Below are 23105 nucleotides of genomic sequence, written 5' to 3' on the forward strand. Positions count from 1 at the left end.
GACGCAACTGTTAAAACTATAGTGGAACCATTGCGAGATGTAACTCCTCAGGATCCATGCCAACCCTCACCTTGTGGTCCCAATAGTGAATGCCGTAGCAATGGAGGTACTCCCTCTTGTTCATGCCTGGAAAACTTCTTTGGAACCCCACCCAACTGCAGACCCGAGTGCTTATCCAACTCGGATTGCGCTTCATCGCAGATTTGCAGAAACAATCGTTGTACGGATCCTTGTCCGGGTCTTTGCGGCTTGAATGCTGAGTGCCGTGTAATTAGTCATAGCGCTATGTGCTTATGTCAATCAGGCTTTACCGGCGATCCATTCATTCTATGCAAGCAAATTCAATATGATCCACCTGAAGTGGCCCAACCATGCAATCCCAATCCTTGCGGTACATTTGCCGAGTGTCATCAACGAAATGGCATTGGCTCATGCCAATGCTTGCCCGAGTACTTTGGAAATCCCTACGAAGCTTGTCGACCAGAATGTGTCCTTGATTCAGATTGTGCATCTAATAGAGCCTGTGTTAATCAAAAGTGCCGCGATCCTTGTCCGGGAGCCTGTGGCTACAATGCCGAATGCTATGTTCGCAATCATTTGCCGACTTGTAATTGCCTCAACAATTATGTGGGCGATCCATATCGCTACTGCAGCTTAGAAGAGAAACGTAAGCAACTAATTGGTTTGCCTTCAACGCCATTAGAATACATTGCAATTCTTATTTAGCCATTCGCGAGTATGTTAATCCCTGCCAACCCTCACCGTGTGGTCCCAACAGTCAATGCAAAGAGCTCAATGAGCAGGCAGTCTGCTCTTGCTTACCCGAGTATGTGGGCAGTCCACCTGGCTGTCGTCCTGAGTGTACACTTTCATCAGAATGTAGCTTTGATAAGGCTTGCGTACAACATAAGTGTGTTGATCCTTGTCCAGGCGCTTGCGGCAGCAATGCACATTGTCATGCCACAAATCATGCTCCATTGTGTACGTGCCAGAGTGGATATACTGGAGATCCGTTCACCCGTTGTTATCCCATACCCCGTAAGTTATTTTATGTCAACGAGTTGTCCCACTTCTACTGACCCATTTATATGGTACCTTATCTTAGCGCCTCCCACTCAGCTGCAACATGAACCTGTGCGCGATCCCTGTCTGCCATCGCCTTGTGGAGCTAATGCTCAGTGTCGTCGGTTAAATGATCAAGCTGTGTGTAGCTGTCTGGCTGGTTACTTTGGAGTACCGCCGAGCTGTCGACCTGAGTGTACGCAGAGTGCCGAATGTCTGCCCAATTCAGCTTGCATAAACCAACGTTGCGTTGATCCTTGTCCTGGCTCTTGTGCCCACAATGCCATTTGTACTGTGCGAAATCATGTACCGAGCTGCCAGTGTCCTAACGGATTCATAGGTGATCCATTCACCTTCTGTCAGCGTGAGCCCCGTAAGAATAACAACACAGATGATATATCCAACATTTTCAACTATTTCGCCACTTTGTCAATAGCCAAACCCATCGTTCCCGATGACCCCTGTAATCCGTCACCCTGTGGATCTAATGCACAGTGTCAAAATGGCCAATGTACATGCATAGCCGAATATCAAGGAGATCCCTATGTGGGCTGCCGACCAGAGTGCGTGCTTAATACGGACTGTCCGCGTGATCGTGCATGCGTTCGCAACAAATGTATTAATCCCTGCCCAGGAACTTGTGCACCCAACGCCATATGCGATGTACTTAATCATATAGCCATGTGTCGCTGTCCGGACGGAATGATTGGCAATGCCTTCATTCAATGCAATACACCGCCTGTTCAAAATCAACCGCCTATAAATCCTTGTGCGCCCTCGCCATGTGGCCCCAACAGTCGATGCCGCGTTTTCAATGACAACGCCGTTTGCAGTTGCATTGAGAATTATGTAGGCACCCCACCTAATTGCCGGCCGGAATGTACACGGAATTCGGACTGCCTGCCAAGCTTGGCATGTCAGCAACAACATTGCATTGATCCGTGCCCAGGCACATGTGGCTATAATGCTATCTGCCAAGTAGTAAATCATGCACCAATATGTAGTTGTGCTGCACAATACATTGGAAACCCCTTCCTTGGCTGTACACCCATACCACCGCAGCGCGATATCATTCCTGTCAAGCAGCCCTGTCATCCCTCACCCTGTGGACCGTACGCCGAATGTCGTACTGTAGGGGATCAGGCCCAATGCAAATGTCTATCCAACTACATTGGACAACCGCCAAATTGTCGACCGGAGTGTGTCACTAATTCAGAATGCAACTTTGATCAAGCGTGCGTAAATCAGAAATGTGTGGATCCATGTCCAGGCTCTTGCGGCTCCAATGCCATCTGTCATGTGCTCAGCCATGTTGCCATGTGCTACTGCACTCCTGGCTATACAGGTGATCCCTTCACCATTTGCCGCCAAGAGCTCATAATTCAACATGAGGAGCGCATCCAGCCTTGTTATCCCGATCCGTGCGGCGCCAATGCGGTGTGTCGTCAGGAGGGAAACGCTGGATCTTGTCAATGCTTACCCGATTACCATGGCAATCCATACGAGGCTTGTCGACCTGAATGCGTCACTGATAGTGACTGTCCGTCGGACAAATCCTGTCAGCAATTGAAATGTCGCGATCCTTGTCCTGGTATATGCGGCCTAAATGCCGCTTGTCGCGTTCTTAACCATTTGCCCACATGTCATTGCTTATGCAATTTCGTTGGGGACCCATATCGTTATTGTCAGCTTCCCGAGAAACGTGAGTTTACAGCAAACCCAAAATCATATTCATATATGGATTCTAAAACCAATTTTGTCCTTTAGCAATTTTGAAAGAATATATAAATCCTTGTCAGCCTTCACCCTGTGGTCCCAATTCCCAATGTCTCGAAAAGAATGAACAAGCTATCTGCTCCTGTTTGTCAGAGTATGTCGGAACTCCTCCCAACTGTCGGCCCGAATGTGTAACCAGTGGCGAGTGTCCTTCGGATAAGGCCTGCGTTAATCAAAAGTGTCGAGATCCATGTCCTGGCGTTTGTGGTACAAACGCCGATTGCCGTGTTTACCATCATGCACCGATTTGCAGTTGCCGTCAAGGCTACCAGGGTGATGCATTCACGCGTTGCTATCCCGTCCCACGTAAGACTTACCGAATTATCTATATAGGCCCCATATTTCATATTTACTTACCCTGTTTACAGCCCCATCCCCTGTACAGTTGGATACTTATAAGAATCCTTGTATTCCATCGCCATGTGGTCAAAATGCCGAGTGCCGTGAACAGCATGGCACAGCTATTTGTAGTTGCATACGCAACTATTTTGGTAGCCCACCCAATTGTCGACCCGAATGTAGCATCAACGCGGATTGTGCCGCTCATCTGGCTTGTCAACAACAACGATGCCGCGATCCATGTCCAGGAGCATGTGGTTTTAATTCACAATGTGTGGTCATTAATCACATGCCAGTGTGTCAGTGTGCACCAGGATTAACTGGCAATCCCTTCGCTTCCTGTCAAGCTCCACCACCCAAACCACCTGTGCTGGCTGATGATCCCTGTCTGCATGTACAGTGTGGTGCCAATGCTGTTTGCCGCCAGGGACAATGCAACTGTCTACCCGATTTCCATGGTAACCCATTGATTGGTTGTCGGCCAGAGTGCATATTGAACACGGAATGCGCCCAGAATCGTGCATGCGTACGGCAAAAATGTATTGATCCATGCCCAGGCACATGTGGCTCAAATGCCATTTGCGAGGTACATAACCATGTGGCCATGTGCCACTGTCCAGCTGGAATGACAGGCAATGCTTTTGCACTGTGCTCACCATTGCCGCCACCACCGCCAATTCTTATATCAGATCCTTGTCAACCATCGCCATGCGGAGCAAATGCACAATGTCGTAACATAAATGGACAAGCCGTTTGCTCTTGTCTGCCACAATTCGTAGGAGTGCCACCATCTTGTCGTCCTGAATGTATTAGCAACACGGAGTGCCCGCTGCACTTAGCATGCCTGCAACAACGTTGCATTGATCCTTGTCCGGGTGCATGCGGCCAGAATACTGAGTGCAGAGTGCTAAATCACAGTCCAATCTGTCGTTGCATAAACTCTTACACGGGCAATCCCTTCATTGAATGTCATCAGCGGCCGGCACAACCAATTCAACATGATGTGATTGATCCCTGCAGGCCGTCGCCTTGTGGGCCCAATTCCGAATGCCGCAACGTTGGAAACAATGCTCAGTGCAGCTGCCTCATTGGATTTATTGGAACCCCGCCAAGCTGTCGACCCGAATGCGTAAGCAGCGCTGACTGCCCCACGAATCTGGCTTGCTTTGATCAGAAATGCCGGGACCCTTGTCCTGGTGTTTGTGGCAGCAATGCCGAATGCTATGTTATTAACCATACACCCATGTGCAACTGCATAAGTGGACACACTGGCAATCCATTCATCGGTTGCGACGTACAGCGGGACGTGGTCGAGCCTCTAACACCTTGTTCACCAAACCCATGTGGCTCAAATGCGATCTGTACCGAATCGAATGGTGCTGGAGCATGCCAATGCTTGCCAGAGTTTTATGGCAATCCCTATGTTGGCTGCCGACCGGAATGTGTTTTGAATTCAGATTGCCCCAGTCAGTTGGCATGTCTTAATCAGCACTGCCGCGATCCTTGTGCGGGTATATGTGGCCCCAATGCCATTTGTCATGTCCGTCATCATCTGCCTCAATGCAATTGCCTTAGTGGCTATGAGGGCAATCCTTATAGCTACTGTAGTGTCATACCCGAACGTAAGCTAATCCGTTACAGAATGCCTTCAACGCAGCGTATTTACCCAATGACTTTACAAATAGCTTTACGAGAACCTGTCCCAGTTCATCCCTGTCAGCCCTCGCCATGTGGACCCAACTCAAAATGCCACGAAGCAAATCAGCAGGCCGTTTGCAGTTGCCTACCTGACTTTATTGGCACACCACCAGGCTGCCGACCCGAATGTACCATTTCCAGCGAGTGTCCGCTAGACAAGGCCTGCAATAATCAGCATTGCATTGATCCCTGCCCTGGAGTCTGTGGCCGTAATGCTGTATGTCGCGTTATCAATCACAGTCCTCATTGCAGCTGTTCGCCTGGTTTTACGGGTGACGCATTTGCCGGATGTAGAACTATACGTAAGACGGTGTCCCCAGTTCATGTTATCCAACAATCCTAACCCAACAACTTTCAGCGCCCGCTATCACTTATGACTATCCAAAGGATCCCATTCGCGATCCCTGTGTACCGTCCCCATGTGGCACTTTTGGACAGTGTCACTCCGAACACGGTCAAGCTGTGTGCCGTTGTCTGCCAAATTACTATGGTGCTCCGCCCAATTGCCAGCCTGAATGTGTCATAAACGCCGATTGTGCTTCACATCTGGCCTGCATGAATGAAAAGTGTCGCGATCCTTGCCCCGGCTCCTGTGGCTTTGCTGCCCAATGTAGCGTCATCAATCATATGCCCATTTGCAGATGTCCCGTCGGCTATGAAGGAAATCCTTTCACTAGCTGCACGCCAATACCACCATCATATGAACCACCTCCACGCGATGCCTGCAATCCCTCACCTTGTGGCTCGAATGCCATTTGTACCAATGGACAATGCTCGTGTCTCCCCGAGTTCTATGGCAATGCCTACATAGGCTGTCGACCCGAATGTGTTCTTAACTCAGACTGTGCACGCGACAAAGCATGCCAGGGCAGCAAATGCGTTGATCCATGTCCGGGTGCATGTGGCGTGGGTGCTGTTTGTGAAGTTCGCAATCATGTGCCAATGTGCCACTGTCCGCCAGGCACATCGGGCAATGCATTTGTGCAGTGTGCTTTAGTACAACGTAGGTTTCATCGGGTATATCTCCAAAATTTGCATTTCCCTAATGTATATTCCCAAATTTAGCTGATCCGATCGTGCCCGCCAATCCATGCCATCCCACACCCTGTGGCAGCAATTCTCAATGTCGTGTGGCAAACGAGCAGGCCGTGTGCTCCTGCCTGCCAGATTTTTATGGAACACCCCCGCACTGTCGACCCGAGTGCACCATCAATTCAGACTGTGCCCCTCATTTGGCTTGCCAAAATCAACATTGCCGCGATCCCTGTCCTGGGGCTTGTGGTCAAAATGCACTCTGCCAAGTCATTCGTCATACACCACATTGCAGTTGTCCGGCTGGATATACAGGCAACGCGTTTGCCCTGTGTCAACGACTGCCGCCGCCTCCAATTGTACAGCGTGATCCAGTCAATCCTTGCCAGCCGTCACCGTGTGGTGCCAATGGAGTGTGCACACCCTCACCAAATGGCAGTCAAGCGCAATGCAAGTGCGTGGAAAACTTTATTGGAACCCCCCCTAACTGCAGACCTGAATGTGTTACTTCAGCGGAGTGCTCCAACCAATTGGCATGCATTGGACAAAAGTGTCGCGATCCTTGTCCTGGTGTCTGTGGCCAGGCTGCAACATGTCAAGTGATCAGCCATGTGCCATCTTGCATTTGCATAGCTGATTATATTGGCGACCCTTTCACGAAATGCTATCCACGTCCGCCACTTGAACAAGACCAAATTAATCCATGTTCTCCAAGTCCTTGTGGTAACAATGCTGTCTGCAAGCAACAGGGTAGAGTTGGTGCTTGTCAATGCTTGCCTAACTATTATGGAAATCCCTACGAAGGATGTCGACCCGAATGTGTCCTGAACTCCGATTGTTCCAGCCACTTGGCCTGCCTTAATCAACATTGTCGTGATCCCTGCCCCGGCAGCTGTGCGCCCAATGCTCAGTGCCAAGTCGTCAACCATGTTCCCCTCTGCAGCTGCTATCCTAACTACTTTGGCGATCCATATCGTCATTGCCAACTGCGTCAGGCAGAACGTAAGCATTCTCAGCATCCGTTGTCCAAAATTTGTACTAACGCAATGAACAATGTATTATTTGCACCTACTTGCACTCACCCCACAGCCATCAAACTGATATATGTGAATCCCTGCGAGCCCTCGCCCTGCGGTCCTAATGCACAGTGCATGGAATTGCAGGGTAATGCAATTTGTAATTGTCTGCCAGATTATTTTGGTACGCCACCCACCTGTCGACCCGAATGTGTAACGAATTCTGAGTGTCCCACTGACAAGGCGTGTATCAATCAGAAGTGTCAAGATCCTTGTCCCGGTGTATGTGGCTATAATGCCATCTGTCAAGCCGTACACCACCGGGCCCATTGCTCTTGTCTCCCAGGCCAGACTGGCAATGCATTTGTGCGTTGCTTACCAATAACTGAGCCCATTGTGGCGCGCGAACCGTACCGTAATCCGTGCATACCTACTCCATGCGGACAAAATGCCCATTGTCGAGTGATCAATGGCCAGGCAATCTGTAGTTGTCTGTCCGAATATTATGGCACGCCCCCACACTGCCAACCCGAATGTACACGAAACTCTGATTGTGCCGCTCATCGGGCGTGCATAAATGAGAAGTGTCGGGATCCATGTCCAGGCGCTTGTGGCCTTTACGCCCAGTGTACTGTTTTAAATCATGTGCCCAGCTGCACATGTCCAAGCGGCTATATTGGCGATCCATTCCATCGCTGTTATCCAGCACCACCCAATCCCACTCCAATTGCCGATGATCCTTGCCAACCATCACCTTGTGGTGTTAATGCCCAGTGTGCGGGCGGCAAGTGCAGCTGCTTGCCCCTTTACCAGGGCGATCCGTATGTGGCGTGTCGTCCAGAATGTGTGTTGAGCACGGAGTGTGCCTTAGACAAATCTTGTGTGCGAAATCGGTGCGTAGATCCCTGTCCTGGCACTTGTGGTTATGGCGCCATATGTGAAGTCCATAATCATGTGGCAATGTGTCACTGTCCAAGTGGCTTACAGGGTAATCCATTCATTTTATGTCAAGCTCCGCAACGTCAGATATCCTCAGCCCCACCGCCACTTCAGCCATGCCAACCATCGCCATGTGGGGCGAATGCAATTTGTCACCCATCTGGAAATCAGGCGATCTGTAGTTGTCTGCCAGGCTATTATGGCAGTCCACCAACTTGCCGGCCTGAGTGCACAACTAATGCAGAGTGCTCTCTAAGCTTAGCATGCATTAATCTGCGCTGTCGCGATCCCTGTCCAGGAGTTTGCGGTCATCGTGCCGAATGCCATGTCATAAATCACAGGCCTCAGTGTGTATGCCCTTCAGGCTTCACGGGTAGTCCGTATGTACAGTGCCAACCAATAAAACCAGTCGCAATCCAACGTGAGCCACTTAATCCATGCGTTCCCTCGCCCTGCGGCCCTCATTCCCAGTGTAGCAGTGATCAGAGCGTAGCAACTTGTCGATGTCTACCCGAATATGTAGGCGTGCCACCCTACTGTCGTCCCGAGTGCATATCCAATACGGATTGCCCTAGCGATCGATCATGCATTAATCGCAAGTGTCAGGATCCTTGCCCTGGTCTGTGCGGCTTCAACGCGATATGTCGAACCAGCAATCATCAGCCCAATTGTGTGTGTGCCCCTGGACTTACTGGAAATCCCTTTACTTCCTGTCAATCGCCACACCCACCCTCAATGCCACCTCCCGCAACGACGGCTATACAAACTCCACAGTATGAACAGCCTGTTATTAATCCATGTGAGCCCAATCCTTGTGGCGCCAATGCGCTATGTAGTCACCACCGAGGCGTTGGCTCTTGTAGCTGCCTGCCTGATTACTACGGCAACCCCTATGAAGCCTGTCGTCCCGAATGTATACTCAACAGCGACTGCCCCTCGCACAGAGCTTGTGTACAGCAGAAATGCCGCGATCCTTGCCCTGGCACATGTGCCTTTAATGCAGAATGTCGTGTAGTTGATCACCTGCCGCAATGCAGTTGCTTTAGCGGCTATACTGGCAACCCACTGATACACTGCAGGCCTCTACCAACAGTAGAGCAATGTAAGCGACCACTTGCAAGGAATTATCATAACATGTGTAACAAATTTATATTTATCTTTAACTCAGCACCTGTAAGTTACCCAAATCCCTGCGTACCATCACCTTGTGGCCCTAATGCTCAGTGCCGTGAAAGCAACGAACAAGCTATTTGCTCTTGCCTTCCTGATTTCTATGGTAGCCCACCCTATTGCCGACCCGAATGTACTTTGAACTCTGAGTGTCCCTACGATAAGGCTTGTGTACAGCATAGGTGTATTGACCCCTGTTCAGGAACCTGTGGTGTTAATGCTGAATGCCGTGTTCATCACCATAATCCCATTTGCTATTGTCAGCTATCATACACAGGAAATCCGTTTACTCGTTGTTACAAGACTCAAACAAGTAAGCTTCAATGTATTACAACGTGCGGTAGTTCATTTAATAATAATTTTTTGGAAAATATAGCCCCAACAGTTGTCGCACATCCAATTTATGACACACCAGCTCCACCCTATCCGATTATCATACCTGGCGTGATTTATGTTTCTGCTGACCCACAACCAACTACAAATTATATTCCATCGCCACCACAATATATTAAACCGGAGGTTCTTAATATACCTTCGGAGTCCCAACCAACGTATCCAACAACACATACACCTGTATTTGTAAAAACACCAAGGCCAGCAGCTCCAAATCAACAGCCGGGAGTTGTCAACATACCTTCTGTACCACAACCAACTTATCCATCACCCCAGCCTCCACACTATGATGTCAATTATCCATCTCCCCAACCAACTCCTAAGCCTGGAATAGTGAATATTCCTTCGATACTGCAACCGTCACCACCAGCTCCACAGCCACCTATATTTGTTCCGTCACCTCCGGTTTCTTCAACACCTTCACCACAGCCGGGAGTTGTTAACATACCGTCTATACCACAACCAACTTATCCTTCACCTCAGCCTCCACACTATGATGTCAATTATCCATCTCCGCAACCAACTCCTAAACCTGGCATAGTAAATATTCCTTCGATACCGCAACCGTCGCCACCAGCTCCACAACCACCTATATTTGTTCCGTCACCTCCGGTTTCTTCAACACCTTCACCACAGCCGGGAGTTGTTAACATACCGTCTATACCACAACCAACTTATCCTTCACCTCAGCCTCCACACTATGATGTCAATTATCCATCTCCGCAACCAACTCCTATATTTGTTCCGTCACCTCCGGTTTCTTCAACACCTTCACCACAGCCGGGAGTTGTTAACATACCGTCTATACCACAACCCAGCTATCCATCACCCCAGCCTCCACACTATGATGTCAATTATCCATCTCCGCAACCAACTCCTAAACCTGGAGTAGTAAATATTCCTTCGATACCGCAACCGTCGCCACCAGCTCCACAACCACCTATATTTGTGGCATCACCTCCGGTTTCTTCAACATCTTCACCACAGCCGGGAGTTGTTAACATACCTTCTATACCACAACCAACTTATCCTTCACCTCAGCCTCCACACTATGATGTCAATTATCCATCTCCGCAACCAACTCCTAAACCTGGAGTAGTAAATATTCCTTCGATACCGCAACCGTCGCCACCAGCTCCACAACCACCTATATTTGTTCCGTCACCTCCGGTTTCTTCAACACCTTCACCACAGCCGGGAGTTGTTAACATACCGTCTATACCACAACCAACTTATCCTTCACCTCAGCCTCCACACTATGATGTCAATTATCCATCTCCGCAACCAACTCCTATATTTGTTCCGTCACCTCCGGTTTCTTCAACACCTTCACCACAGCCGGGAGTTGTTAACATACCGTCTATACCACAACCCAGCTATCCATCACCCCAGCCTCCACACTATGATGTCAATTATCCATCTCCGCAACCAACTCCTAAACCTGGAGTAGTAAATATTCCTTCGATACCGCAATCGTCACCACCAGCTCCACAACCCCCTATATTTGTTCCGTCACCTTCGGTTTCTTCAACACCTTCACCACAGCCAGAGATTATTTATATAACTTCCGTGCCGCAAACACCACCACAACCTGCTCCAACTACTCAGCCTCCTCGACCAGCTATATATGATGTATACTATCCGCCACCACCACAAATACCAGGAGTTATTAATATTCCGTCCCTACCACGGCCAATACCTCCGACACCTTCACAAGCACCAATTTATATTCCGTCACCGACACCCTCATCGCCAGTCTCACAGCCAGGTGTTATCAATATACCATCTGTTGCTCAACCTAATTTCCCGACACATCAAACACCGATCTATGATGTGAGCTATCCAGCACAACCGACACCAATGCAAAAACCTGGAGTTGTGAATATCCCCTCCGTAACGAATCCGTCACCTACAACTACGCAGCCTCCAATATACGTTCCTTCTCCTTACGCAACTTCAACACCTGCAACAAAACCGGAAGTTATTAATATACCATCCGTACCTCAACCAGCATATCCGACGCCTCAGCCTCCATTATATGATGTTAATCGCCCCAATGAGCACCCAATCATGAAACCTGTTGTTGTCAATATTCCTTCGATACCACAACCGGCACCAACAGCTAGTCAGCCTCCTATATTCAGTCCATCTCCAATAACACCAATACCTGTAAAACAACCAGAAGTTATCAATATACCTTCCGTAGTAAAACCGACGTACCCAACACCTCAAGGACCGATCTACAATGATCGATACACAACACCTCAACCACCCTCTGAAACACCTAGTGTGGTGAATATTCCTTCTTTCCCTGCACCATATACAACTTCCCGTCCAATCAATGACGTTGCGATACCTAGTGTAGATATTAATCCATGCTACCCATCGCCATGTGGTCCATATTCGCAATGCCACAATCGCTTCGGAGTTGCTGCGTGCATTTGTCTACCCAATTATAGTGGAACACCGCCTAATTGCCGTCCAGAGTGTATTGTGCATTCGGATTGTCCTGCTCACCTAGCATGTATAAATGAAAAGTGTCGCGATCCTTGTTTAGGATCTTGTGCATACAATGCGCTATGTAGGGTGCACAACCATATACCCAACTGTTTCTGTCCAGAAGGTTTCACCGGCGATCCATTTAATTCATGTCGACGAACGCCGCCAATAATCGTGCAACGTGAACCCACCGTAACAAAAGATCCTTGCTATCCGTCGCCTTGTGGGGCAAATGCTGTTTGCAACAATGGTATATGCAGTTGTCTGAGTGAATATCAAGGAAATCCTTATGTGAGTTGCCGTCCCGAATGTGTGCTGAATACGGACTGTGCAAGTGATAAGGCGTGTAGACGGCAAAAGTGTGTGGATCCTTGTCCGGGCACTTGTGGAGAAAATGCTGTCTGCAAAACATACAATCATATTGCCTCCTGCTCATGTCCAGAACAAATGCATGGAGATGCCTTTGTACGCTGTGATCCAATACCATTGCCAATACCAAAGCCGCCTGTTTCAACTGTCAGTACAGTTCCGGCTGTCATACCACCACGCCCGCCAGTCTATCCTTGCCATCCCTCACCGTGCGGACCGAATGCTCAGTGCCGTGCTTATCATGAGCAAGCGGTTTGCTATTGCCTACCTGGATATCTCGGCACACCACCCTCTTGCCGTCCAGAGTGTAGTAGTAATTCAGACTGCGCTCTTGACAAGTATTGTTCGAACCTTAGATGCCAAGATCCCTGTCCAGGTGCCTGTGGCTTCCGCGCTATATGTCATGTAAACAACCACAGTCCCATATGCGCGTGTCCGCCCTCGCTAACGGGCAATCCATTGATAGCTTGCCAGCCCATAGGTATGCCACATCTATTTCATAACGTCCAAACAATATCTAATTCAGTTTTTTCAGTATTACCACCTGCAAAGGATCCCATCGCAGTAAATCCTTGCCAACCATCTCCTTGCGGCCCCTACTCAGAATGTGTGGTCATACAGCACGGTGCACAGTGCACATGTCTCAGAGAATTCATTGGTACACCGCCACACTGTAGACCTGAATGTGTTAACAGTGCCGATTGTGCCACTGATAAGACTTGTCATAATCGCAAGTGCATTGACCCTTGCCCTGGTAGCTGCGGTCATTTGGCCTTGTGCCGTGCTATAGCTCACAGCCCGCATTGTTACTGCCCGCCAGGCTATGAAGGTGATCCTTATACCGCATGCATGCGACCCAAGCCACCTCCAGTGCCGACTTTACCCAGACCGGTGCCATGTAATCCAAACCCTTGTGGTGCAAATGCCATTTGTCAGCCGCAATATGACCAAAGCGTCTGCAAATGTCTGCCTGAATACTATGGTAATCCCTATGAGATCTGCCGACCCGAGTGCACTCGAAATTCGGATTGTGGTAACAATCTGGCCTGTGCAAATGAAAAATGTCGCGTTCCCTGCCCTGGTGTCTGTGGTCTCAATGCCTACTGTCAGGTTATCAATCATGTGCCTGTCTGCGAATGCCATCCCCATCATGTGGGCAATCCCTACCACAGCTGTCACTATATCCAACAAGAACGTAAGAACAACTTGGAGATATTACAAACCGAATTAATAATGCCACTAAATACTATCCCCTATGCCTCAATTTCTCTTCGCTCTGTTGAACACTGCAGTACTCAATTGAATGGGTTGTCTTTTTATAATACTAAAACGCAAAATGCTTATGATCTTCTCATCAATTTTATGACTTGTTTGCTTTTCTTTCGATATGCCTTTTAACCCCTTAAACATTAAATTAAGCAATTTTTTGTTATGTCAGATCGCCATAGCTCTACGCGCCTGCCTTGCGTTGTCTTCAGGCTGATTCTATCTCAACAAATAATATTTAAGGCTCTACGATTACCACTTGGTAACCAGCCCCTTGCCCTTGGACCCTCGCTGAAATTGTCTCTTTAATCATCGCATCATTGAACACTTTAACTCATAATACTTTTGTGAGACATATCTTGTGAAATAGCTAAAATGCTTTTGATTTGCTTTGTGCTTTTAGAAAATGCTTTGCTTTACTTTTGCCATCAAACACGTATGCGAGCTAATCCCAACTTTTCCCCCATTTAGCCACGCCCCCAGTTTATAAAAATCCATGTGAGCCGTCGCCTTGTGGCGCCAATTCTCAGTGCCGTGAATCACAGGGTCAAGCGATTTGCAGCTGCCTGCCTCAGTTTATTGGTACTCCACCTGCATGTCGTCCAGAGTGTGTCATCAGTGCCGAGTGTGCCGCGGATAAGGCTTGTATCAACCAGAAGTGTGAAGATCCCTGTCCTGGTGCCTGTGGCCTCAATGCACAATGTCATGTGCGCAACCATAGTCCGCTATGCTCCTGCCAGTCTGGTTACACAGGCGATGCCTTCGTCCGCTGTTTCCCGATACCACCACCCAAAGAGGCAGATCAACCTAAGCAGCCACCTACGCCGTGTGTGCCATCGCCATGTGGACCCAATTCGCAGTGCCGCGAACAGAATGGAGGCGCCAGTTGTAGCTGCTTGCCCAACTTTATTGGCGCAGCGCCCAACTGCCGCCCTGAGTGCACCATTAATGCCGAGTGTCCCAGTAATTTGGCTTGCATCAATGAGAAATGTCGCGAACCCTGCCCTGGTGCCTGCGGCTTTGCAGCACAGTGCAATGTAATTAATCATACGCCCACATGTTCGTGCCCTGCTGGTTATACAGGCGATCCCTTCATTAGCTGTCGTCTCTTGCCACCCACGCCGCCACCGGCACCAACAAGTATGCTCAGTCCCTTACAATTCACGGTAGTTTCCCCTAACAGTAAACCCAACTCTTTTATAGTTCCTGATGATCCATGCAATCCCTCACCATGTGGCAGTAATGCACAGTGCCGCAATGGTGTATGCTCATGCCTGCCCGAATATCAGGGCGATCCCTACATCGGTTGTCGCCCGGAATGCGTGTTGAACTCCGAGTGCCCCAGAAATCGTGCATGTGTACGCAATAAGTGCATTGATCCGTGCCCTGGAACATGTGCCCAAAACGCACTTTGCGATGCCATTAATCACATTGCCATGTGTCGCTGTCCCGAGCGCATGACTGGCAATGCGTTTATTGACTGTACACCGGTGCGGGATGAGCCAAATATCAATCCGTGTCAACCATCGCCATGTGGAGCCAATTCGCAGTGCATTGAACGGAATGGAAACGCGATCTGCTCCTGCATCACTGGATATCTGGGTCAACCTCCCAATTGTCGCTTGGAGTGCTACACCAGTTCGGACTGCTCCCAACAGCACGCGTGCATCAACAACAAGTGCGTGGATCCCTGCCCAGGACAATGCGGCCTAAACGCAGTTTGTCAAGCTGTACAGCATCGTGCTCACTGCGAATGCATCACTGGTTACACCGGAAATGCCTACAGGCTCTGCAATCCTATTGTTATAGAACGCAAGCCAGAAAAGGCTCGAGATCCATGCTACCCATCGCCCTGCGGACCAAATGCTCAGTGTACGAACGAGAACGGTCAAGCGCGTTGTAGTTGCCTGCCGGAGTTCCAAGGCACGCCGCCCCGTTGCCGACCCGAGTGTTCTTACAATGACGAGTGCCAAAATACTTTGGCCTGTATAGGTCAGAAGTGTCGCGATCCATGCCCCGGAAGCTGTGGTCAAAATGCTATCTGTCGAGTAACCCTACATACGCCCAATTGCCATTGTCCTGCCGGTATGACGGGTGATCCGTTCCGACTTTGCCAGCAAGTTCAACAACGTAAGAACCAATTCTCCAACCAAACAAGTTTGCATATTGTAGATAGGCAGGGCGACCTCTCTTCACCACCCCAACCCACCCAAAATCTAGAACTAATTTATACATTTTATATTGATTTCACAGTTGTGCCAACGCCAGTGCCTACGCCGAAGAATCCATGCCAGCCATCGCCGTGTGGCAGCAACACCGAGTGCCGCCTGCGAGGCGAAAGCTATGTTTGTGAGTGTATACAGGAGTACATAGGCAATCCGTATGAGGGCTGTCGTCCGGAATGCGTTGGCAACTCGGAATGTCCAGCCAATCGTGCCTGCATACGCAACAAGTGTGCTGATCCTTGCCCCGGCACCTGTGGACTGGAGGCTGTATGCAACGTCAACAATCACATTCCAATCTGCTCCTGCCCGACGGGCTATACGGGCAACGCCTTTGTGCAATGCACACGACAGGTGACACCACCGCCGGCCTCGGATCCATGCTATCCATCCCCGTGCGGCCTAAACTCAGTGTGCCGCGTGCAACGAGATCAAGCTGTTTGTGAATGCCTGCCCGGTTTCTTTGGTAACCCATTGGGCCAGGGCTGTCGACCTGAATGCACACTCAGCTCGGATTGCGCCAAGGATCGAGCTTGTGTAAATAATAAGTGCGTCGATGCCTGCATTGGAGTGTGTGGATATGGCGCTGTCTGTCAGACGATCAATCACAGTCCGATCTGCTCCTGTCCCGACAACATGATAGGAAATCCATTTGTGCAATGCGAAGCGCCACGTAATGTTGACGTTGATCTGTGCCAGCCATCGCCATGTCGCAGCAACGGTATCTGCCGTGTACACAACGGTGCTGCCACTTGCAGCTATCCGGAGTGTGTGACGAACGAAGACTGCTCCCGGGATCGCGCTTGCGTCAGTCAGAAATGCCGTGATCCGTGTCAGCAGGCGTGTGGCCTCAACGCCATTTGTCGTGTTATCAATCACAAGGCCATTTGCAGCTGCCCGCCAGAGTTTTATGGCTCACCGTATGCTCAGTGTGTGCGTCAAGTGCCTCAATTGGATCCGCCTAAGCCGGAGTGCACCAGCGATAGCGAGTGCACCAACGATAAGGCGTGCATCAACCAATTCTGCCGAAATCCTTGCGAGCAATCCAATCTGTGTGCACAGCAGGCACGCTGCCACGTGCAGCTCCATCGTCCGCTCTGCGTATGCAACGAAGGCTACACTGGAAACGCACTGCAACACTGCTATCTGCTGGGCTGTCGCTCCGACGGAGAGTGTGCACCCACCGAGGCCTGCGTCAACGAGCAGTGTGTGGATCCCTGCACCTTCACTCAATGTGGCACTGGAGCTGTCTGTCGCGCGGACTTCAATCATCGTGCCCGCTGTCACTGCCCTGACGGCTATCGTGGCAATCCTCTTCTGCGGTGCGAGCGACCCGAGTGTCGCAACGACAATGAATGCGCCTTCCATTTGGCCTGTCGCAACGAGCGCTGCGAGGATCCCTGCAATTGCGGCATTGGCGCCCAGTGTCGCGTGGACAATCATCGTGCACAATGCCGTTGCCCAGCCGGCTACAGCGGCAATCCAGCAGTACGCTGTGAATTGCTGCCGGTCAAGCCCGAAGGCTGCACCATGGATGCGGAATGTCCCAGCAGATTGGCCTGCTTCAATGGCGAGTGCAAGAACCCATGCGATGTAACCCATCCATGTGGAGCGAATGCCATCTGCGTGGTCGTCGACACACTGCCCCTGCGCACAATGATCTGTCGCTGTGAGTCTGGCTACGTGGGTGATGCGGACATTGGATGTCGCAAAGGTAAGCTCACAACAAACAAGCAAACAATTCCAGACAGGATTGTAACTCTTATATTGCTTTATGTCGAGTTTGCTTCTATCATTACAGCCAAAAATATAAAAATAATTATTCTTGTAAATTTTGTTCAATATATGCTCCCCGTTCTATCCGTTTGCAGAGTTGCACATTGTACATTTTATATGCACTCTATAACCTCTATATAACTGCAGCACGCTCACTTGAATTCCCACCTTAGCCAATTCGCAACTAATCTACGATCTTTACTTCATATAGAACCCGTACGTGACCAAGGCTGCGTATCACACGATCAGTGCCAGGACACCGAGGCCTGCCGTCGAGGCAATTGTGTCAATCCTTGCTTGGATGCTTCGCCCTGTGCGCGTACTGCTGAATGCCTGGCGCAACATCATCGAGCCATCTGCAGCTGCCCGAAGGGCACTCAAGGTGATCCATTCACCAACTGCTACCAACCACGTAAGTGACTTTTAGACCTTCACAGTACGTTCATTTTACTAAGCTCCACTCTTTTTATGCAGCACAAATCACAGCTGGTTGTGCTCACGACTCGGAATGCACGCCCACAACAGCTTGCATTAACAAACGCTGCCAGGATCCGTGTGCTGAGGCCAATCCTTGTGCTGGAAATGCCGAGTGCCGTGTGCAAAACTCACGACCCATTTGCTACTGTCCCGCTGGTTGGGGTGGTGATCCACAAGTGCAATGCTTCAAGCGTAAGTATTGACTAGCACACAAATCAAATTGTATCTAATTGATGATTCATATAATTTGTACAGCCGAATGCAAGATAAATGCAGATTGTCCCTATGACAAGGCCTGCCTTAATGAGAACTGCGTCAATCCGTGCACCCACGGCCAGGTGCGTTGCGGCAGCGGCGCCGAATGCCTGCCACAGAATCACCAGGCTGTCTGCCGCTGTCCCGAAGGCACCCAGGGCAGTCCCTTCATCGCTTGCATCACTGGCCACTGCCAGTACAACGAGGACTGTGCGGATAACGAAGCCTGCGATCGCTTGAATCGCATTTGCCGTCCAGTCTGCGAACAGGACACATGTGCTGTGAATGCTCTCTGTGTGGGACGTCGTCATCAGCCACGCTGTGAGTGCCGTCCAGGCTACCAGGGTAATCCGTTCGTGTTGTGCGAACAGCCCAAACAGGATCCACAGCCACAGTGCACCCAAGACGCTGACTGTCCATCGAAATTGGCTTGCATCAATCAGCGCTGTGCAAATCCATGTGCCACGCCGCACGTGTGCAGCCCACAGCAGAGCTGTGCCGTTCTGGATACCCTACCACTGCGCACCATGATCTGCAAGTGTCCCAGCGACACTGTCACTGACAATTCCGGCAATTGTGTGCCCATCCAGCCAGCTATCGTCTCTGGTGGCTGTCAGCACAATGCAGAGTGCGCCAGCTCTGAGGTGTGCCTGCATGGCAGTTGCCTGGATGCCTGCCATCTGGAACGTTGCGGTGTGAATGCTCAGTGCAATGCACGCGATCATTATGCACAATGTAGCTGTCCAGCTGGATACCAGGGTAATCCACGCATCGAATGTTATACTACGGACATTGCCATACCGAAGATTCCTGGCCCCGAATGCACACGCAATGATGATTGCCCTCGAGATAAGAACTGCCAGAACGAACGCTGTGTGAATCCATGCGTGGCTGATGCCTGCGGCCTGGGCGCCTACTGTCATGTGCAGAATCGCGCCGCCATTTGCCGTTGCCCGCCTGGCTACACGGGAGACGCACGCACTCGTTGTCTGCCACGTAAGTTAACATAAGACGAAAGTTTTTACTTTCAGCTTGATCTAATTCTGACTCTCTTGCAGCGTCGGATGTCATCACTGTGGGTTGCAAGTCGAACTCGGATTGCCCCATTGCGGAGGCGTGCATCAATGCGCAGTGCATTAATCCATGCAACTGTGGACCCAACGCCGAGTGTATTGTCAAGAATCATCATCCCATTTGCTATTGCAAACCTGGCTTCTCAGGCAATGCCCAATTCGGCTGCGCGCCCATTGGCTGCCAGTCGGACGATGAGTGCGCCGGTGACAAGCAGTGCACGAATCATGAGTGTGTCAATCCCTGCCTGATCGCTGATCCTTGTGCTCTGAATGCTGAATGCTATGGCCGCAATCATCGCGCTAGCTGCCGCTGCCCCACTGGCCTAGAGGGAGATCCGTTTGTGCGCTGTGTGCGTCTGGAATGTCGCTCGGACTACGATTGCGCCTCCAATTTGGCCTGCGTTGCCAACCAGTGCGTGAATCCTTGTGCTCAAAGTCCGTGCGCTCAGAATGCCATCTGCCAGGCACTACAGCATCGTGCCGTGTGTCGCTGTCCCGAGCAAATGCCATTGGGCAATCCCTATGCCTACTGCGAGCGTCGGCCCGTGGAGCCAGTGTGCCGCGATGACGGTGACTGCCCCAGCGGTTTGGCCTGCATCGATGCCAAGTGCAAGAATCCATGTACCGAACTGTCGCCCTGCGCACGCAGCGCTCACTGCAGTGTCTTGGACAGCGTGCCCGTACGGACCATGGTCTGTGAGTGTCCCGAATCGCAAGTACCGGATGCCAGCGGCGAATGCCGTCAACTGGTACTACAGAGTCCGCCAGGCTGCGAGAGTGATTCGGATTGTGGCGATCAGGAGGCCTGTGTCAATCGCCAGTGCCGCAATCCCTGCAACTGTGGCTCCAACGCCGTGTGCCAGGTGCAACAACATCGCGCCGTGTGCAGCTGCCAGGATGGCTTTGAGGGCAATCCCTATGCCGTCTGTCGCTCCATTGGCTGTCGTGTCGACGGCGAATGCGACTCCGGCAAGGCCTGCATCAATGGCAACTGTATCAATCCCTGTCTGGTCAACGATCCCTGCGGCCCCAATGCCGAGTGCTACGTACAGTCGAGTCGTGCCCAGTGCCGCTGTCACAGCGGCTATCGCGGCAATCCCTACGAGCGCTGCCGCGTGATTGGCTGCACTAGCAATAATGACTGCCCCACGGACAAGACCTGCCAGAACGAGCAATGCGTAAATCCATGCGTCTACCGTAATATCTGTGCGCCACGCGCCGAATGTCGTCCACAGAACCATATGGCCGTATGCCGCTGCCCATCAGATTTCATTGGCAATCCCTATGTGGACTGCCGGCCGGAGCCGCAACCTGTCTGCAAACTGGATACGGACTGTCCTGCTCGATTGGCCTGCATCAACGAACAATGCGTCGACCCCTGCTTGGTACTGGAGCCCTGTCAACGACCTGCCCAGTGTCAAGTGACCCCTACGGCACCTGTACGCACCATGATCTGCATCTGTCCAGATGGTTACATAAGCAGTGGCAGTGGTAGCTGCAAGCCTACCACTAGCGTCGTGAAAGTAGGCGGCTGCATCTCCGACTCCGACTGTCCGGCCGAAAAATCTTGCGTGAGCGGCATTTGCCGTAATCCATGCAATTGCGGAGTGAATGCCGAGTGTCGCATCAAGGATCACAAGCCAGTGTGCACCTGTCGCCAGGGCTACGAGGGCAATCCTGAATTCGAATGTGCCAAAATCGAATGCACCATCAATTCCGAGTGCCCAGCAACACACGCATGCCGTAATCAGCTCTGCATACCCGCCTGCCAGGGCGAGCAATGTGGACCCAATGCCGAATGCCTGGCCATAAATCATCGGGCCGTGTGTGAGTGTGCTCCTGGACATGGCGGAAATGCGCGTCTGGGTTGCACACCGCTTGGCTGCCGTAACGACGACGAATGCCCATCCGACAAGGCCTGCGTCAATGGCAAGTGCACCAATCCATGCGAGACCACTGCCATATGCGCCAACGACGAGCTCTGCAAGGTTTATCAGCATAAGCCCCAATGTGCCTGCCCGCCCGGCACTGTGCCCGGTCGCAATGGCTGCGAGCAGGAACGAGTCGTACCCATTTGTACCAGCGATGGCGACTGTCCAACTCAACGCGCCTGTCTGCGAGGCGAATGTGTGAATCCCTGCAATGCGACGCATCCGTGCGGCGTGAATGCCGAATGCCGCGTCCTGGATACGCTACCTGTACGCACCATGATCTGTGAATGCCTCGAGGGCTACACCGGCAATGCAGCCGTGCAGTGCGACAAGCGCTCGCTGTGCGTCATCGAGAAGGGCTTTGTGCGCGATGTCGATGGTCAGTGCGTGTGCCCACCTGGCAGCGCTCTCGACATCTACGAGTACTGCACACCCTGCCTGGTGGAGCAAGGCTATCGTATCGATGAAAGCGGCCATTGCGTGTGCGCCTTGGAGCGCGGCATGGTAATCGATGAACGTGGTCGCTGCACATGTCCCATTGACCTGGGCTATCGTCTGACACCACTGGGCGAATGCGTGCCCGTTGAGCAGCCCGAATGCGTCACCAATGAGCAATGTGCGGACAATCGCTTCTGCAATCCGGAAACAAAGACCTGCGAGGATCCCTGCCTGACCAAGACGTGTGGTGTGAATGCCTTCTGTAATGCTGTGAATCATCATGCCCAATGCCAATGCATCACCGGCTACACGGGTAATCCCGAGCTGCACTGCAATCACACCAACTTCCGTACTGACTTCCCGCGGCCCGACATGGTTGTCAGTTGCTTGGCTGATGGAGTACAAGTGGAGATCCACATAACCGAACCCGGCTTCAACGGCGTACTGTATGTGAAGGGACACAGCAAGGATGAAGAATGCCGTCGTGTTGTCAATTTGGCTGGTGAAACGGTGCCACGTACCGAACTCTTCCGCGTACACTTTGGCAGCTGCGGCATGCAAGCCGTTAAGGATGTGGCCAGCTTTGTCTTGGTCATACAGAAGCATCCCAAGCTGGTTACCTACAAGGCGCAGGCCTACAACATCAAGTGCGTTTACCAGACCGGCGAGAAGAACGTGACGCTAGGCTTCAACGTATCCATGCTGACAACAGCCGGCACAATTGCTAATACCGGACCACCGCCGATCTGCCAAATGCGAATAATTACCAATGAAGGCGAGGAAATAAATTCTGCAGAGATTGGCGACAATCTACGCTTGCAAGTGGACGTTGAGCCAGCCAGTAAGTAGCTAAAACTTTTTTTGTAATATCGAAAAACTCATTTCTTGAATTCTCTTTTGTGCTCTGCTCATCTAGCTATTTATGGCGGCTTCGCGCGCTCCTGCATAGCCAAGACAATGGAGGATAATGTACAGAACGAATACCTCGTAACCGATGAGAATGGCTGTGCCACGGACACAAGCATCTTTGGCAACTGGGAATACAATCCGGATACCAATAGTCTGCTGGCCAGTTTCAATGCCTTTAAATTCCCCTCCAGTGACAACATACGGTTCCAGTGCAACATACGCGTTTGCTTCGGCAAATGCCAGCCGGTCAACTGCGGCGGCTACAATGCCTTTGGACGCAGGCGTCGCTCCATTGCGGACAACTCAAGCGATACAACGGCAATTGCCACAAGCACTGGCGTGGAGGGTCAGCTGCGCGAGGAGATCACCATCTCATCCAATGCCATATTGACATTCGAGAAACGCAGCGGTCCAGGCCTGAATGATGCCAACAGTGAGTACCCCTACTACTACCTACTTATTCAC

General features: G+C 51.0%; 1 protein-coding gene across 46 annotated transcripts in view; it reads left to right on the forward strand.

Moving 5' to 3' along the window:
* dpy (fibrillin-like protein dumpy) overlaps positions 1-23105 on the forward strand; it is a 137230-nt gene that overhangs the window by 111746 nt on the left and 2379 nt on the right. For 24 of the 46 annotated variants that reach the window (XM_089465924.1, XM_089465927.1, XM_089465931.1 and 21 more), the window contains 18 exons: positions 23-667; positions 727-1038; positions 1106-1435; positions 1499-2764; positions 2830-3144; positions 3207-4799; positions 4863-5177; positions 5234-5878; positions 5941-6909; positions 6997-13488; positions 14031-14699; positions 14763-15689; positions 15813-17495; positions 17769-17969; positions 18032-18226; positions 18290-19285; positions 19348-22572; positions 22648-23073. In XM_089465924.1, the coding sequence (XP_089322050.1) occupies positions 23-667; positions 727-1038; positions 1106-1435; positions 1499-2764; positions 2830-3144; positions 3207-4799; positions 4863-5177; positions 5234-5878; positions 5941-6909; positions 6997-13488; positions 14031-14699; positions 14763-15689; positions 15813-17495; positions 17769-17969; positions 18032-18226; positions 18290-19285; positions 19348-22572; positions 22648-23073 (21204 nt within the window). The remainder of the gene's footprint in view (positions 1-22; positions 668-726; positions 1039-1105; positions 1436-1498; positions 2765-2829; positions 3145-3206; positions 4800-4862; positions 5178-5233; positions 5879-5940; positions 6910-6996; positions 13489-14030; positions 14700-14762; positions 15690-15812; positions 17496-17768; positions 17970-18031; positions 18227-18289; positions 19286-19347; positions 22573-22647; positions 23074-23105) is intronic. The other 22 variants (XM_089465958.1, XM_089465963.1, XM_089465964.1 and 19 more) reach the window with 9 other exon arrangements.

This window comes from Drosophila arizonae, chromosome 3, assembly GCF_054131065.1.
Source record: "Drosophila arizonae isolate 15081-1271.41 chromosome 3, UAZ_ARI_1.0, whole genome shotgun sequence".
Lineage (NCBI taxonomy): Eukaryota > Metazoa > Arthropoda > Insecta > Diptera > Drosophilidae > Drosophila > Drosophila arizonae.